At 39.9% G+C, this 18,806-nt stretch overlaps 1 protein-coding gene across 1 annotated transcript in view; it reads left to right on the top strand.

The window, feature by feature from the left end:
* Window positions 1–2,034: 2,034 nt before the first annotated feature.
* Window positions 2,035–18,806, top strand: part of CLVS2 (clavesin 2) — a 71,473-nt gene continuing 54,701 nt past the window's right edge. The window contains exons 1-2 of the mRNA XM_065911798.1: window positions 2,035–2,423; window positions 14,688–14,862. Of these exons, the coding sequence (XP_065767870.1) occupies window positions 2,035–2,423; window positions 14,688–14,862 (564 nt within the window). The remainder of the gene's footprint in view (window positions 2,424–14,687; window positions 14,863–18,806) is intronic.

Here is an 18,806-nt window from a genome sequence, read left to right as displayed (position 1 = left end):
CATATAAGTTCCTCCGGAGGCTTAATCACCAGCCCAATGCTGTGGAACCACTCTGGTCTTTTCTAAATTCAACATTTCTGTCCACAACAAATGCGGAAAGTACAAAATGTTTCCCTACTTCTTCCACATCAAAATTACCTCCTACAGGAACTAGAAAATGTTGTGTCGCTGAATTAGCATCTACAACAGCCACTCGCCGCCGGGCAGCTCAGGGGTCGTGCACACAAAGGGTGAGAGAGGGGCGTGGGGAGGCTGCGGGGCGTCGCTCCCCCGCCCGGCCCCGCGATGCCCGTCCCGAGTAGCCGGCCCGGGAGTGGGGGGACCAGGAGCGGGCTAAACTTGGGGCTCGGGATATCTGAATGCCACGGAAATTGCGGTCCTATCCAAACGAGTCAGGGCGAGAGGAGCGGAGTGCGTGCGCGAGCTGAGTGAGTGCTTACGTCGCAGCGAGATCTGTGCTGGGATAATTAGGAGTTGGGCTGAGCCGAGTCCTCTTTTAGCAGCGGCAGCCGGAGCCGCAGCAGCAGCAGCGGCCGCGGCGGCACCCGGAGGGGCGCGTCTGACTTCGGCCGCCCGGGGCGCACAGGCTGAGGGCCCGGGGCCCGCAGCAGCCGCGCCCTCGGCCCCAGCGGCTCCGAGCGCACAAAGGCGGCGGCTGCCCGCGTGGCCTCCTCCATCCAGGCGTTCGATTCTCGCTCGCTTCCTTCTCTTCTCCGGCAGGCGAGAATGGCAGGGCCGGGCGAGGACCTGGGACAGCGGGGGCCCTAGCTCTGGTCTCCCCCCACCCCCCAGCCCTCCCGCGGGGAGAGGAAGCGGCTGCTCGCCGACGATGCGGTCAGGGCTGCTCCCCAGTGCGTCTTCTGCCCGGGTCCCCGCTGCCGTCCGTCTTCTCTGCTCGCTCCATCCCACCGAGAGGAGTTGATGCTGCGATCGCCGCCGCCGCCGCCGCCTCCAGAGCCGCGGCTGATGGATGCCAGGGAGTGCCGCATTGCTTAGCGTCCCCGCCTCCGGGTTTGCTGGTAGGAGCCGGCTGCTCTTTCTTCTCTCTTACTTTGGGGCATTGTAGAAAAGGTAGAGATATTTTAATTTTATCTTCCACTCCTCTTTCCCACCCTCTCCTCCCCCCAGCCTCGCTTTTGAAATGTACCTTCCCAGAGAGATATCCCTCCCCGCCACCCCCCTCCGCAGCAAGTCCGTTGAAATAAAGGGCTAGAGGCAGGCAGAAGTTGGTGGGGGTGGGGTGGGAGTGAGGGGGAGCCCACGCGGGTGCCAACGCCACCCAAAACCCTTCTGGTGCCTTAGGAGATCGCGGTGTATCCAGGAGGGGAGGAGGGAAGGCGCGCTCTCTGCAGTCGCCACCTAATTGGATCCTAATCCTTTTCAACGGAATCCCACAAATGTCTTAGAAATAGCATCTCTGAATAAGTAGGAGAAATAAGCTCCGTTCCCCTCTCTTTCTCTTTCTCTCTTTTTCCTTCTGGCAAAGACGCTCTCTCTCCCCCGCCCCAAGCTCAGCGCGCTGAAGAGCCACCTTATTATTAATCAGAATTTCCATCGTTATCCCTGGCAGGAGCAGCGTTCAGTAGGGACCGCAGAAGCATCACAGTGCTGGGGCTGAGATGTGCGTGGGGGTTGTTTTTGTTCCATCTCGGAAGAGAAGAGGACGGTACCAAGATCAGCACCCCCTGTGCTGGGTGCAATTAGGGGTGTTTTGTTAGGAGAGAGAGAGGACAAGAAGAGGGGTCCTGGGCCACCGGAGGGCCGCATCTCTTTGGAGGAAAAGGAAGAGGCAACCAAAGCGGGACGTTGTTTTTAAGGAGGGGTGGGGAAAGAAGTTCCTATCTTTCAGAGAAAAGGTGCAGGAAAGCAGGAGCAACAGGGTACTTGATTGGACACCAAGACAAATCATTTCCTGTAAAGAAGAGGAAGCAGGCAGCAGGGAGGTCTGGAGGCCGGAGAGTGGTGGTGGCCAGGGCCAGCTTGGTGGTGGGACAGTCAGCAAGAGAGAGGCAAGGCTCAGGAACACGCAGGACAATGACTCATTTACAAGCGGGTCTCTCTCCTGAGACCCTGGAGAAAGCCCGCCTGGAGCTCAACGAGAATCCGGACACGCTGCACCAGGACATCCAGGAGGTGAGGGACATGGTCATCACTAGGCCGGACATTGGCTTTCTCCGCACAGATGATGCCTTCATCTTACGCTTCTTGCGGGCTAGGAAGTTTCATCACTTTGAGGCCTTCCGCCTCCTGGCCCAATACTTTGAGTACCGGCAGCAGAACCTGGACATGTTCAAAAGCTTCAAGGCCACTGACCCTGGGATCAAGCAGGCACTGAAGGATGGTTTCCCTGGGGGCCTGGCCAATCTGGACCACTATGGCAGGAAGATTCTAGTCCTTTTCGCTGCCAACTGGGATCAGAACAGGTAAGTCCTAAATGCAGTCTTGTGCTGGATCTTCTTTTACTCTCCCATTTTCCAGAATGTATCTTGAGCAGTGTCACCGTTTTCCTGCTTTGATGTAACTGTTAATTTGGCTCCTGGGAAAAAGAGAAACCGGAACTAAGACAAGAGTTTTTGGTGGCCGCCCTTGGGGCTGGCTGGGGCTTTTATTGTTACAGTTGAAACTCTTACTTCATTAGCACCCTTTTTCTACTGGAGATTTAAGGATATCCTGAACCATACCATTGTGCTGTGTAGTCTAAATCATTTGGCTTCTAAATAAAGCTGCTAAATCTATCAGCTCCTGAATAAGTTTACTGTTCTGTGGAGAAATGAGTTTGAGAATAGAGACAACTTTCCCTCTTTCCTCCCTAAAGAAATTCTTGTGTGTGTGTTTTTTTAAAGAAATTCTTAAGCTAGATTCATCATCACCACCCTCCTTCCCCTCCATGTCCTCCTCCTCCTTTTCATCTCTCTCTCTCTAGCACTGCAATTTTATTTTTTATTTTTTTAAAAGAAGAGCCTGGCATTCAACCAATATCAAGTAGCTTTATTGCTTGGGAACTTTTCTGCTTGGTGACGTGTAGATGAAGGAATAATATGATGTGTGTCACTTCAATAAAAAGGAAGAGTTGTCCCCTCTGTTGCTGAGCGTGCTGCTGACACTGAAAATAAAGGCTGACTGGTGTGCATGTTCTACACCTGTCACTAATCTAAAGAATGTGTTTCCTGTCTGATGTGATTTTTCATCTTTTGAAAGGAAGTGAAAAATGTTCAGATCTGTCAGTTGGTAGATGTTTTTGAGCTCTCTTTTTAATAGAGGAGAACTAATATTCTTATTTCATCTACATGACAATAGAAAATAAGACAATGACTTCTACTTCCTCAGTCGGGGGAATTATTTTCTTAGATTGAAAGATATAAGAAATTATAAACGACTCTTGTGGAAGGTAGTTTCGATTAAGTTCGAAGTTAAATAAATTTCATGAAAGTTAAAAATGTTACCAGAATTCTGAATCATAGGAAGCCTGTTGTTAAAGCGTCAGTGTATTTTTAGTTCTGTGAACCGTAATTTTTGATGCATCTGGTTAGTTTAAACCATCTCTGGAGCAATTTTGAAAGACTTTATAGTTTCTGAGAAACCTTATAGATCTCCTAGATCTCCTATGGCTTCTCAGAGTCTTGGGATTTTAGAATGCAAATTAATATTTTTAACAGGTGTTTAACTCTTCGATTGGTCTCCTATTCTCTTTAATTTTAGGTTGAGAACTACTCTAATTCCTTTTTAGGTAAATAAAAAGATAATTACTACCTGAAGAATCATAAAATGCTCATAGAAAGAGTTAGCCATTGAGGTGAAATGAAATTCTTTTTCTGTTTGTTACTTTGGTTATTTATAGAGATTTTACTCTACTTTTTATCAGGTAGCAAAGTTTAAAGTCTCATGAAATGCCATTCTTTGACCACAATTTCTCTTTAAAAAGTTTTTATTTCATCTAAGAAGTACATTGAAGATTTATGCAAACCAATTATAGTGTAGATCAAAGTCGAAAAAATTTATTCAAGAAAGAATCTAATATTTCATATGTCAGTTAGACAGGAACTTAGTTTATTGAGCTACCATGGAATGGGAGCTGTGGAAATGGTATGTTTAAATATGTGTCACAGTCTGTTAAAAATATCTTTAGGGAGGCAGATAGCCCTTAGAGACATGAATATACATCAGACCTATTTTCCTTTATTTTTATAAGTGATCTAATATTCACATTGATTTATAAACCTAATTAAGTTGAAAATCACTTGTAGTTCTCACCCATATGAAAAGGTGATTATTCTGGATTTACTAAAGTAACTATGTTTTAGTTGTCTATCTCATGCTTTCATATAAAGTATAAGTTGCAAGTAATCAAAATATATCTCCCTAGAAATCTACAGTGGGAGGGGACTTATTAATTGATATATAGAATTATTTGTTTAAATCAACATATGTGACATTAATGTATATGGGATATTAAAATGAAAAGTTATGCCCTGTAAAAATACCTTACAGGTTCTATAGACTAATAATTTTGAATTCTGTTTCTAAGGTTTAAATGAATAGGTATGATCAAGTAATAGTACTTCAAGGGCAAAAGTTATATATGGTATTTAGAGCTTGTCTAAAATTCAGTTGAGTTTCCTCCTCCTATATTCATTAAAAAAAGTTCCCCCTTCCTTCTTTTCTCCTGCCACCCCCACCCCAGATCTAAGTATACATATGGAACTAGTGGTAAAGAACCCACCTGCCAATGCAGGAGACATAAGGGACGTGGGTTCAATCCCTGGGTCGGGAAGATACCCTGGAAGAGGGCAGGGCAACCCACTCCAGTATTGTTGCCTGGAGAATCCCATGGACAGAGGAGCCTGGAGGGCTATATACAGTCCATAGGGCCCCAAAGAGTTGGACATGACTGAAGCGACTTAGCAGCAGCAGGGGATAAACAGGTCCATCCTCATGGCATCTTCTGTGAAGCTTCATCATGGGGACATGTGCATAAGGACTGTCTCTGCCCTGCTCTGAAACCAGCAGGACAGCTGCCTTTCTGACAGTACCAGGGTGTCACCAGCCCTCTTCCTGCCTTCGGCCTGAATCCTCTTCCTTCCTCCACTATACATCTTCAGGGCCTATCTGACCTGACTCCTTCAGAAGTTTCTGCCACCTTCCCTAGATGTTTGCCTTATGATACTTCTGTTAGCAGGATATGCCATGTGCCAGATTCTCTTGCTCCTTATCCCTCCCCTGTTCTGTGAGTCGGGTATTCTCATCTTCCTACTCCAATCCCTCCAGTCCAAACAACCTGGGTCCCTGGAGAAGACTGCACATCTCAACATAATTCTAGCCATCTTCCTTGAGTTTTCAGTGAGTTGTCTGGCTTTCAGTAACTTAAAAAAAAAAAAAAACATTTTTAGAAGAAACAAAATAGCATTGTTTTTAAAGAAAGAATAGGTGGGAATTGATCAGGGTTACATAGGGAAATTCTAGAAATGAAGTAGAAGAAAATTCACCCTCCTCTTTTATTTCCAGTTTCCTGAAGGGGATAAGCAAAATATTCTTTGTGAATTTTGAAAAACTTTGTAAAGACCCATGAAATGATTGATCTGTATAACAAAAAACAAAAACAAAACTAAACCTCATATTACAACAGCACCTAAACTAGAGTTAATGTTCAGTAAATGTTTGTTGAGTTGAATTGAGTTATGCATTTTTTTTTTAAAAAAAGGTTTCTAAGTGGGAAGTTATCTGATATATACTTTCTCCTATATTAAATTTTTAGGACAGTTTTCTGTGCTTCTCAGGAGACTAGAGACAGTAAATACATGTGAGATGGTGACTATAACTAAAATAGTGTCTCTTCCTACTGCAATATAGTGCAGGTCAGTTTCAGGTTATTGCAAATAACTGGACCATTTCCAAAGCTTTTACGAGAAATATGGAATCGTTGGTAAGATGAAGGTGTAATATTTACAGTGTGCCCACCTAATAAAAATAAAAAAGTAATCAAAATGCTGAAATGTCAAAATGACTTTCAGTGTGGTCTGTGGTTCTTTTTTAAAAAAAATCATAGAACAGGTTCAGATGATTTATTACATTTATTGAGCAGGCTATCCTTGGAAAAGATTCACATAATCTTATCTTCTTTCTTTCAAATTGTTCAAGATAATTTCTGAAAGCAAAAGTAGAGTCCACAAAATTAAAAGCGATTGAATTGATACCCTGCAGCACGATGATGCGGTATCTTCCATGCCTTACACGGTGTCTTGCTTTCCTGAGTGACGGTACCCTGCTTTAGGACTCAGCAATACCTTCACATTTTCCAACTGATTTCATCAACAGAATGTGATGCTAATGTACCAAGAAGCTAGAGTAGATTACAGTACCTTAACAAAGGAAGTTTGGAATGAAAGTAGATTGTGGTCTAGACCCTAGAGCCTGAGAGCAGGTATCTGAGAGGTGGAAATTCACTGGCATGTAATGATTGGGAATGTTCATGAGTAAATTGTGTCACCTAAAACATAATGACGACATACATTCTGATAATTGGCCTATAATTTGTCAGTTAGTCTGCAAGTGGCATTTTACATTTGTTGCTGTTCAGTTGCTAAGTCATGTCTGACTCATTCTAACCCCATGAACTGCAACGCACCAGGCTTCCCTGTCCTTCACTGTCTCCCTGAGTTTGCTCAAACTTATGTCCATTGAGTTGGTGATGCCATATTTAATCCAGCAGATAACCATTGATTTAGAATCAAATTAACAACCTCTAGAAAACAATTAAATACAGTGAAGTTAGTGATTCTAATATAGTGGCAATTCGGAAAGCACTGACCGTCTTGCACCATGTTTGGCTTGTCATAATGGACATTGATTATGTCCATTTTAGTACTGAAAGTCTGAAAGGGCTGGAAGACTGATTGGTGAGACCATGCTAAGATCCTCTAACCTGTCCTGGAATTTGCCTGAAAAATGTACTATTGTCAGTTTGTTTGTTCCCACTGTATGGCTTTTTCATACAAAAGAAAACATACAAATGGCCAGCTATTTGAAGCTTTAGTTTGAATTATGAATTATGTTGTAATTTATTGGACTTCCCAGTGGCTCAGACAGTAAAGAATCTGCCTGCAATGCAGGAGACCTGGGTTCGATCCCTACATTGGGAAGATCCCCTGGAGGAGGGCGTGGCAACCCACTCCAGTATTCTTGCCTGGAGAATCCCCATGGACAGAGGAGCCTGGTGGGCTACAGCCCATGGGATCCCAAAGAAAATTATGTGGCCAACCTTCAAAATGAACGAAGATTATGATGATGATAGCTTAAATATTTTTTAAAAATTGCCATAGACTACACATATTTGCTTTATTCTCAGCCACAAAGCTTTACTGTTCTATGAAAGTGCAATAAAATAAAGTAACTATAAAATAACTAGAAATAGATTAAAATAGACAAGAGCAATTAACTAGATAATTACAGAGAAACACTCTTACTTGGTAATTTGCAAAACACAAGCCAAAAAAGAGATTTACTTTTTTGGACTGATTTTTCAAGTCTTCCTGGCTCTGTTTACTAAAATATTTAAATATTGCTCAACTTTTTGTTTCATGGGAGGGTCAGGATTCCTTAACTTCAAAATCCTAGAGGCACTGCTGTGCTGTATTATGGCTGATTTTAAGATTGTGCTCAGTAATTCAGTTGTGCCTGACTCTCTTGTGAACCCATGGGCTGTGGCCCACCAGGCTCCTCTGTTCATTGGATTCTCCAGGCGAGAATACTGGGGTGATTTTCCATTTCCTGTTCCAGGGGGTCTTCTCAACCCAGGGATTTGAACCCACATCTCCTGCATCTCCTGTATTGGCAAGTGGATTTTTTTTACCACTGAGCTACCTGGGAAGCCTGATTTTAAGATTAGGTCAATCCTAGAAATGGCAGGTATGGATTCCATGAGGTTTCTGTCCCAGCAGAGCTTCTGTATTGCTTCCTTGTAGAAGGATGCTTTTTAAACAAATATTCTGGGAACTGCAGCTTATTTCAAAATATGCCCTTGGTTCATACCATGAAAAATGAAAGAGAAAAAATATTGTCCTGAGAAATGTTACCAAATACTGGAACAAATCTCTGAACAAAATAGGACAGTCTCTAAAAAGTAGGACAATTATGCAGTAATTAGAGAAATAATCCTGAAATAACAGCAATGACCAGGAGTGCCAAACTTCACTAGGACATTGATTGGGTCTGGCCAATGTTCATGTTTCAAATATGCAACTTTAAACAAAGTTGGAAAGAAGCAATGGATTTGGTGTTACTATAGTGCTCTGAATCTTCAAAAGAAATCTTTAAAGATATTTTAAAACATGAGCCAACAGTTAGTAACTTCACAAATTATCCTTAGTAAATTATTATATTTCCTCCATTCTGAGAAAAAGATTGAGCTCTTTTACACCACTGAAGGCAGGTCTATATATATATAGGTATATATATATATATAAACATAGTCAATATAGTCATTAACGTAGTCAGTGGCACTCTTGATGTGAGGGAAAAGATGTCCTTGCATGTTGGTTGGATCTTTACAACATCACGTAAGCTGAATGAATAGTACTTAATTCAAATCAGTGTTTTAAAAAGTACACTTTTCCCCAGCATTTGCTACATGCTTAGAATTTTAATAGGTGCTAGGGGCCAAAAAAAGACACATAACACATTCGTCATACCATCAAGGAACATACAGCCTGTCTGGGAAGATAAAACATGAAAAGCTAAATGACTATCAGAGAAATAGTGAGTGCTTAATGAGGATATTGCTCGGTAGTGCTGAAAAGTCCGGGCAGAGGCGGTAGCAGCCTGCTCTGTGTTATGTGGAAAGAATATCGCTTGTTTGGGCAATGTAATTCAACCTTTTATTTTTTTCATTTTAATTAATTCATTCATTTTAAAACACTTTCATATAGTAGTGTGACATATTGTAGCATGTCACATTTTATGTATATTATATACAATATTTATATACACAGACACACACACATATATATATACACATGTCATATATTTTATATACACATATATATTTTATATGTGTCAGACACTATTCTAAGCACTTTATAAGCATTCATTTATTAAATCTTCTTCACAATCATATAAGATAGGTCCTGTTAACATCCACATTTTGCAGATAAGGAAACCGAGGCACAGAACCACTAAGTATTTCACCCAGAACTGTACAACGAGTAAGTGAATTGGTCAAACTTGTTTTCTGTGTGCAGCTAGTGGGCCAACAAAAATCTGGGAAAAAACAAATATATCAAAAAAAGCTAGCTCTGATAATTAAAAACTCCCATCTATGGTTTAGAAAATCTTGATTAAACATCAGAATGTAGACAATTAGGCATAGGAGGTTAAGCTGGTAGAGTAAATATTCTTAAGACAAAGACTGTACTAAGCAGCTAAGTAAACAGAGTATTCTGCCCTGAGAAAGAGTTGTCTTTCCAATGTTTGTATTTTTTTCCAACATGACTTCATTCTGTTTTATTTCGTTTTGGGGGCAGTAGGTGCACATTTTTAAACTCTTTTTTTTTTTTTTTTTTCAAAGAAAGACATTTTTCTTCTAGATGTTTCATTTCCAGTTGTTTTCTTGTTCTCACTCACCTATGTTTCCATAGCAGTAAAATACTGGAAAACACTCAGCAAGGCTGAGACGGCTTCATATGCCTAGTGATGATGTGATGATTTTGGATTTCATATTGCCTCCACGGTTTGTAGACTTAGCATCTTCCCATTCTGACTCAAGATGTCTTGATGTTTTCCTTCCGCCAAAGCCCCTTGCTGGGACCACGCTGGAGCTGCCCTGATACCTGGCCTGGTGCCATGTTGGTATCGACTTTCTGATCCTTCTTCTGATGTACATTATGCCACTGACACATAAAAACACAGAGCAGCTCTTCATCAAACTCTGTTCTAGGTCTTGGCACCATAAGTGGAGCGCTCTGTGGTGTCAGAAAGACCGAACTTCTCATCTAGGCTTCCAGTTTTATTTACTCTTATAGTGATTTCAGAAAAACTCAATTCTCTGAGACCTCCTCTGTGTCTTCATCTTCAGAATAATAGGAACTAAGCCACGCACAGAGACTTTGGGCTTATTTTGAGATTAAGATAATGCTTTTGAAATTGCTTTGGAAATCTTAAATGGTTACACAGATAGAGATATTATTATTACCACTCAGTAATATAAAGCACCTTGATGGATTCATCAACTTTAGCACCAATGATACCCCAAGGCATCAATGAAGGTAATTCAGCTCCTTTGTCTCTCCCTCTAGCGCCTTTCTAACACAAGTGCTTTAGACATTAGGAAATGTGGCTTAATGAAAGCTGAGGGTTGGGGGCAGCCTTAATGAAGAATTTAATAATGGCTGATTGATTTAATGACCAAGGCAAGCTGCTTGCTGTTGTGCTGCTCAATGTGATGCCAAGATGCCAGTTTTTCCTTGTCAGGCTAAAGAAAGGGCTGGAGAGTAGGAAGGAAATGACCTGTTTGTGATTTGTGTTCTCTTTGCACTGATGGTCAGCTCTGGTAGGGGATGAGACCTTGTGAACCCCAGAAGAGAAGCACAGGCCAGGCAACTCCCCCAAACCTTGCAAGGTCCGAGGCAGGAGAAGAGGCTTCCCTGCTCTTGATCACCCAGGTAGTAAAAAAAAGAAAAAAAAAAAAAAGGACAATTTTTTTAAAAAACATATTGTAGCAGCTTTGATTTAATAGCAATGGCTTACATAGTCCCAAGGTGCAAAATTCCTTACTGGTGTCATTATTTCATCATCTCCAAGTCAATTTCGGATGCAGACTTTACCTGATGCTGCTTTGGGAAGCTGTTAGGAGTCAAGAGCTCCATGAACATGTTGGTTTATTGTTTATGGCTTTCTTTCAACATAGAAGGGAAGAATAGCTATGGTGGAGCTACTATAATTGGAGTGTAAACTCCAAACATGAACTTATGAAATACTTACTGTAGTAACATCTAATTTGTGAAGTACAGCAGCTAGAAAATAGTTTTAATGGGAATAGTGAAAGTCAGATTCCTGAAGACAGAAAATTCATAAAATACTCCATTTCTTCAGAAGATATTTTATGGACTTTGGCATGTAATAATGTTCTGCTTAGGAATAACCTGCTGAGCTGCTAATGGTAGTAATGTGACATGTTTGACAACAGAGGATTGGAACATCAAGAGTGGTTTTGACCTGCCCTTTGAGTGCCGTTATTAATAGCTAGAGTATTTTTATATTTCTTCTATTAAATGTATAGTATATAACATATACTTCTAATAAAGGAATTATAAGAACACCCGAAGCTAACTGCATTCAAAGGGCAGGTCAGAAAAGAATCCATCTGCCAATGCAGCAGATGCAAGAGACTAGAGTTTGATCCTTGAGTTGGGAAGATCCCCTGGAGGAGGAAGTGGCAACCCACTCCAATATATTTGCCTGAAAAATCCCATGAACAGAGGAGCCTGGCAGGCTAAGGTCCATGGGGTCACGAAGAGTTGGACATGACTGTGTGACTGAGTGTGTGCACGCACACACACACACATACATTAATATAATTTATATAAAGGTCATTTAATTCTCTTTTTGGAAGAAGATATTAAATTAAAAAAAAAACCCATTGGTTAGATTTACTCTATTGATGATCCTGGGATTTACCTTATTTTCTTTCCTTTGGAATAATGATATGTATGTAAGTTTTTCTCTTGATTAGACACAGTTTTGGAAAACTGTACTCAAAATGTGTTATTTAAAATAAATTGCCTCTTATTTTCAGCCCTTACTGGTGTCATGGTTTATTATTATATACAGTGCATCATTCTTTCAAAGCTGATTTCAAATTCAAGTTTTACTTAATGCTATTTGGTATTCTCACAGGAAAGTCTAAGAATGATCATAACAGGAGAAAGTTCTAAGTTGGATTGTTCTAATTTTTAATTTTTTCAACTGTTATTATTATGAATTTCAAAAATTAAAGTGAGTATTTTTTTAGAGGGGGCTCTGAATTTTAACCAAGCTTCCCTGGTGGCTCAGATGGTAAAGAATCTGCCTGCATTGCAGGAGACCCAGGTTTAATCCCCGGGTTGGGAAGATCTCCTGGAGAAGGGAATGGCAAACCCAGTCCAGTATTCTTGCCTGGAGAATTTCAAGGACAGAGGAACCTGGTGGGCTATAGTCTGTGAGGTTGCATAGAGTCAGACATGACTGATCAACTAACATTTTTCACTTTAAATTTTAACCAGAAGTACAGTCTTCCTGCTCCAAACTTTTCAGTCTGTGTAAGTTCATAGGCTTCTGGTCACAGTACTGTGTTAGGCCATTATATTTAAAAAGGAGATGAGCCAGCCATGAAGTGACTGATAAAGGTGTTCAGTCATTCATATTTCACAGTTTTAAAGACAAATAAGTGACAGAGCTCTACAGAAAGTTTTATCTTATAGACCTACGTAGTACTTTGGGATGCCATATCCTTAGGCCTATACATAGCCTGTATACTTTCCAGAGATTTAAAAATAGTCTCTTGATCCTTGCCTTTAACAGTAGCAGTAAGCTGTCTAAAGATTATCTTTACTTTTAAAGTAAAATTTACAAACAAATATTCTTTAGTTCTGATTACACCCAGCCTAGTGAACTGTGAGTGTGGTTACCACTAAAGTGAAAACTGTGCTATGTGTGTATTTCACACTTGTATTCTTGAACACTTGTGTATTCAACTTGTGTATTCTTGAACACACACTCACATGCTCTTTTGCATTTTTTTAGCATTGCTCACATGCTCTCACCTGAATCATATCTTTGACTTCCCTTCCCATTCCCCCTCCTCTCACCTGGCCACTGCCAGTGAGATGCAGTGATAGTCATAGATACTCTCATATAAGGAACTCAGCCTCAGAATGATAAATCATTGACTTGTCCAGGACCACACAGCTAATGAGGAACAATGAAGAGATTCCATCTTGAAGTCTTCTGACACCAGGCCCTTTGCTTGATTAATGCTGGGACCCTAAAGAGATTCTATTCCAAACTACTGATGTTACAGATAAGGAAATGAGGCCCAGAAAAAGTGAGAAATTGCCTGAAGTTTCACTGTTAATTTTTCCTTCCTGTCTGAACTACTATGCTTTCTCCCTTCGCCTCCAAATGTTTTTAGAAATAAAAATAGAACTACTCCCTCACATGTGCTCATTGTCTCAGACGTCTTCCTGGTGAGCCCATCACTTCCACTAAATCCCAATGATTTCAACTCCTAATCCATCACCCTTGCCATCTCACCTTTCCCCTGATATCAGGATCTGTTTCTCTAGCTTTTCCTGGACACCTCCACCTGAATGAGCAAAAAAGTAAACTTGAAAGCAGGGTGCTAAAAAGGAAAATTGTTAACATCTTCCATAAATTTAGTAATTTCTCTTGAAAAGCGGGGATTCCCTCTTAGAACAATTACCTCGTTTTCCTCTCAGCTCTGATTGCATTACCTCCTTCACGTCTTTAAACATGGAATTGACATGCTTTTGATTCTGGAATTTTCAATTTTGAGCTTTCTCCTGAGTTTGAAATTTACTTTCTCAGATGTTTACTTGATATATCTTCCTGGGTATACTACCCGTTTCTCATGTACAATCTATTCTATTCCAAATTCTACATTTCCAGCCATCCTTAACTGCATCCTTTTTTTGCAGTATTGATTTTGATGAAAGATTTCACCATTTGATAGGTGGTAAAATCTAAAGTACCATTTACTTTAGATAGCTTACTGGTACTGTCAAAGGCAAGGGTCTGAAGCTAGAATCTGTGTGTCATCTTCTCCCTCAATCTCAGCCCCCACATCTAATTAAGTATTAAATTTTAACAACTTTACTTCAAACATACTTCTCAAATTTGGCTTCTTTTCTTCTTTCTTCCACTGCTTTGTTGAGACAATGCCTTCGTGTACAATTAGTGTCTTTGCACTTGAGCTCCATTTTACAAGAAAGGAAGTGCATTTATTGGATTTTTATAGTGTATCAAGGACTGTGCTAAGCTGCAAGGTAGAAAAAGATAAAGACGCAACTCCTGAATTTGGGTGGCCTATGTAATAACAGGCAGATACATTTTCCCTTTTATTTTCATTGATTTCACTGATTTCCCTTTCTTTCTATCCATCCCACCTTTCCTTTTCTTTTATCTTCATGATATAAACTCAGTCCAAGTAATTAAAATTGGTTGACACTGTCAACCACAACTGTTTACACATGGTGTTGTTTATTGATGAAACTCCTTCAAATCTCATTCTCAAATTTTCCACATGTGAAGATATGAAATGTCAGTACTTTTAAAAGCATTCCTGAACTATTTAAAAGTACCATGCCTAGTTTTTAGGGAATGGTACATTTGTTGAAAATGAGATTTTATAAGGTTATAAGAGGGCCTGCAAGGGAAAGAAGTGATTGTAAAATATGAAACAAATTATAGAATTTTCAAAAGCATTGGAATTTGTTTTGGTAGAATGCATGTTAAATTCTAATATGTCCCCTGAGTATAGGGAATAATGTAAACTTCATCTTAGAAGATTTTTAAACAAAATGTTTTCCTTAAGCTTTCTGAGGTATTTTAAAGGAAATTTTCAGTATGCTAAAAACATTCCATAGTTTCTACAAATGGTGGTTGTCAGATTTAATGCAGTACTTCTCTGTTGCTGATAGGTACACGCTGGTGGATATTTTGCGTGCCATCTTACTTTCTTTAGAAGCCATGATTGAAGATCCTGAGCTTCAGGTGAATGGATTTGTTTTGATCATAGACTGGAGTAACTTCACCTTCAAGCAAGCTTCTAAACTGACGCCAAGCATGCTGCGCTTGGCTATCGAAGGCCTTCAGGTAATGATTTACAGATGACACAGTTTCTCAGTCTCCCATGTTTGGCTTATCTCCAGTAGAGTAACAAGATATCTTATTTAAATAATAATAATAAAAATTTAAAAACTAGTTTTTAAGCACAAACACTGAAAACTAACGGGACAAAGGGTCATAGAAGAGAAGCTGGAAGATGTGGGCCTTTCAATGAAGGGAATTTTGTGGTACTTGGCAAAAGTCCTCACTATGTCTAAACATTAAGTGGATGATGATCTGAGATTTTTATCTTGATCATCAGAATAAAATCTGGATTTTAATTATTAGCTATTTAGGTTTTTGTTTCCCTTTTTCTGTGTAGAGTTGTTAATTAGCTAAATGTTTGCTTCATTATTACATTTAACCTGGTGAATTTGGGGGATGATTAGTAATATCTTCATGTAGTCCAACAATTGTTGGAAAGCCAATCAATCAATATGTATTTTCATGCCTAAGATGTGGAATCGCTGTTTTGAATTACTTCTTTAGACTTAATTGGGATTTTCGTTGCTCTTTTTTTGTGGAGGGGCCATCATGTGGAATTGACATAGGAAAGGTGCGTCTTCTAGTGAATGACATTTACCTGGTTGCAGATTATGAAATAGAAAATCAATTATTATTTAGTGGCATGTTATAAACCTAATATTGACAATTTAGCTTTTAGGATGTCCTTCTTCTACTCTCTGCTGTCTGCTACTTTATATACAATATTTATGGAATAAAATTTAAATTTTTAAAAAGATTTGCAAATTAATTCTTAAGTGATGTTATTCAGTATTTATTCTCAGTGTGTTCAATGTGCATTTTAGAATTTTGCAGCAGTTAAATTTTTGTAACTTTACAAATGAAAATATCATAAAATAACTTATTTTATCTTTGTTATTCATTAGGCCAGGATGTTAGTTTTCTTTAAGTCAAATAACTAAAATTTTCTAGAGATGTCAAATCAGTTCAGTTGCTCAGTCATGTTCAACTCTTTGCGACCCCATGGACTGCAGCATGCCAGGCCTCCCTGTCCGTCACCAACTCCTGGAGTTTTCTCAAACTCATATCCATTGAGTCTGTGATGCTACCCAGTCATCTCATCCTCTGTTGTCCCCTTCTCCTCTTGCCTTCTTCATAATAATTTCTGACTGTGTCTATAGGCACCTAAGTTGATGGATGATGACCCTCTAAAATAGGGTCACTTCAAGCAGCAGGGCATCCTAACCAAATTGAATTCACAGTTTGGGTTTTGCGTCTGAAGTGAATAAAAAACAGTGATCTTTTTTTATCTGAATGTGTTTTTCCTGATGCAGGCTTCTTGACTTGCTCCTGGTGAGCTAGCCTTGCTCCTACCTTATCTTGAACATTTTCTTTTTAACTCCATAGAAATAGTTAATATGGGTTGGAGAGAGGGCAACACTTGCAAATGTGTGTATCAGGTAGAATCAGTCCTAATTCTGCCCTATTGCCAGCAGCATGTAAAGTGTTCTTCACAGAGAAAATTAGTTACTGCCAGCATATTACTTAACACAGAATGGTAACTTAGCCTTTGATTATTGTGATCCCAATTTCGCTGGCAAGAAGCATAGGCTAGGCCTTCAGCACTTGAAGAACTAGAGAACTCATATTATTTCCAAAAGATTGAAAAAAACCACCTCAAGGATAGGCCTAGTGTCTTGCTTTTTGCTAATTTACACACTTTATGGAGTCAGTTAGTAGTAATAAGTCGTCACTGGAGAAAAAAGCATGCTTGGGAGCTTGGACATATTTGGGAGCTTCCCATGAATTAGGGCCCCAAACCGGACTTTGTAAGTGCTGAGAGTCAGCAGCAAGAGCTACGGTCAGATTCAACGTCTGTGCTTGTGTTAGAGAGGGCAATAGTCCCCTCTCCCCGCAGGGACCTCTACTGAACTTCCTTGTCTGTCCCCCATCACTCTCCCGATTCCCTTTCCTTGTTCCCGGGACCCAGGCTGCGTAAGCAGGCTTGATTCCTCCTGGTTGCTGATTGGGAAGCCACTTAAAAGAGGGGAACTCCTCCTGGGAATAAATTTGGCATGTTACTACTTTTAAACTCAGTTTTCCTTGGTTTAAATTAATTTCTTTTTAATTTAATCTTTTTTTGGCTGCACTGGGTCTTCATTGCTGCATGTGGGCTTTCACTACTCGTGGTAAGCCGGGGGCTATTCTTCATTGTGGTGCTTGGGCTTCTCACTGCGGTAGCTGCTCCTCAGATTAATTTTAAATGCTCCATATCTATATCTGTGTCTGTGTCTATATTGGTATCTGTAAACAATGGTGATTCTGAATAGGAATGTAAGATGTGCTAAAAGTGTTCCATTGGGACATGTGCGCTTTCATACTCAGTTTTACATACTAAAGTAACATTTTCTGACTTTTCTAATTAAGATTCTGTTTTATTTTGCATTTACTATGTGGGAAATACTATTGTATAATGAGACGTGTTTCATGCAGAACTTGAATAAACTTCTTTTGAGATTAACATAAAATCATAAAATATTTGAAGATACATATACACAGTTTTTGATTGTTAAACACAATTATCACTATCAGTAAGATCATCACCAACATTACAATAATAAACCCCTTCCGATTAACCCAGTTGGAGAAACTCGGGTAAAAATATTTTTAATAACTCGGTGATCATTTATATCATGCTATCATCCTGCTATAATATTGCTACTTTTATTTGTTGTTGTTGTTTAGTTGCTAAGTCATGTCCAACTCTTTTGTGACCCCCATGGACTGTAGCCCACCAGGCTCCTCTGTTCACGGGGTTCCCAGGCAAGAGTATTGGAGTGAATTGCTATTTTCTTCTCCAGGAGAACTTCTTGACACAGGGATCAAACGTCTCCTGCATTGCAGGTGGGACCACTTGGGAAGCCTGCTTTATCAAGCATAAAATATATCCTAGAGAATTGAACCCGAAGTAAGAAAAGCTACCGGTGGGTCTAATGCTAGGGAGGAAACTCGTTTTAATGATGTATATTTTATTAATGAGATGTTACTATGTTTTGAAGAGGACCTATCTCTCATCCTTTTGAGGGTATTATGTAACCTGTCTACCCTCACCAATCCCCTTTTTTCTCAAGTATTTTGAGTCACTCAACTGGAGATAGTGCCTTATACTTTGGATTAAATATGTAGGCTATTGCTATAATATCCACCCCTATTCACAGTACAAGGCCAATAGGGAGACAGAATGGGCTATAGAGGCAGACAGACCTGGATTTGGCTGGCAGCCCTGCCACATATCAAATATTTGAGCAAATTACTTAACTTGTTTGGATGTCAGTCTATTCATTTATACCAATTTTAAAGGATTAAATTAGAAGTGATACATCTTGCACCTAGCGGGTGATATTAATGATCAAAGTAATTGATGTGGATAAGCTCATTTTTCAAGTGGCATTTCTTTCTGAATGTGTGCTGATTTTCTCACAATTCAGTGACTACCTTGACTGTGAAGACTTAAAGATGATTGACTTTGCGAATCTGAAAAATATCATACTTTGTCTTAAATACTCAGATTATAGATGCTAAGATTACATTTTTAAAAAATTGCTTCACTTTGTGGCTAAATAGCATCTAAATATTTTCATAGTAGGTGCCAAATAATATATTTTTTCTTGTTGAAAGCCAGGGGGAAAAATGAGTTCTTTTTCACCTGGTAAAAATTAATCTTTGTTTCTTTAGCCAGAAGCTCCAAGCACAGTTGAAATGGTGGTGATTGTAGAGATAGTTTTGGCCTTAAGGGATGAGCAAGAGTTTGCTAAGTGGATAAAGGCAGGAAGAACAGTTTGGACAAGGAAACTTTGGGGAGGTAATTTGAACAAATATATAACTATTAAAAAAAGGGCTTACCTCGTGGCTCAGCTATAAAGAATGCTCCTACTAATGCAGGAGATGCCGGTCTGATCCCTGGGTCA

Source organism: Muntiacus reevesi, chromosome 19 (assembly GCF_963930625.1).
Source record: "Muntiacus reevesi chromosome 19, mMunRee1.1, whole genome shotgun sequence".
NCBI lineage: Eukaryota > Metazoa > Chordata > Mammalia > Artiodactyla > Cervidae > Muntiacus > Muntiacus reevesi.
Note: the sequence above shows the minus strand (reverse complement) of the source record. Positions and strands in the feature narration are given on the sequence as shown.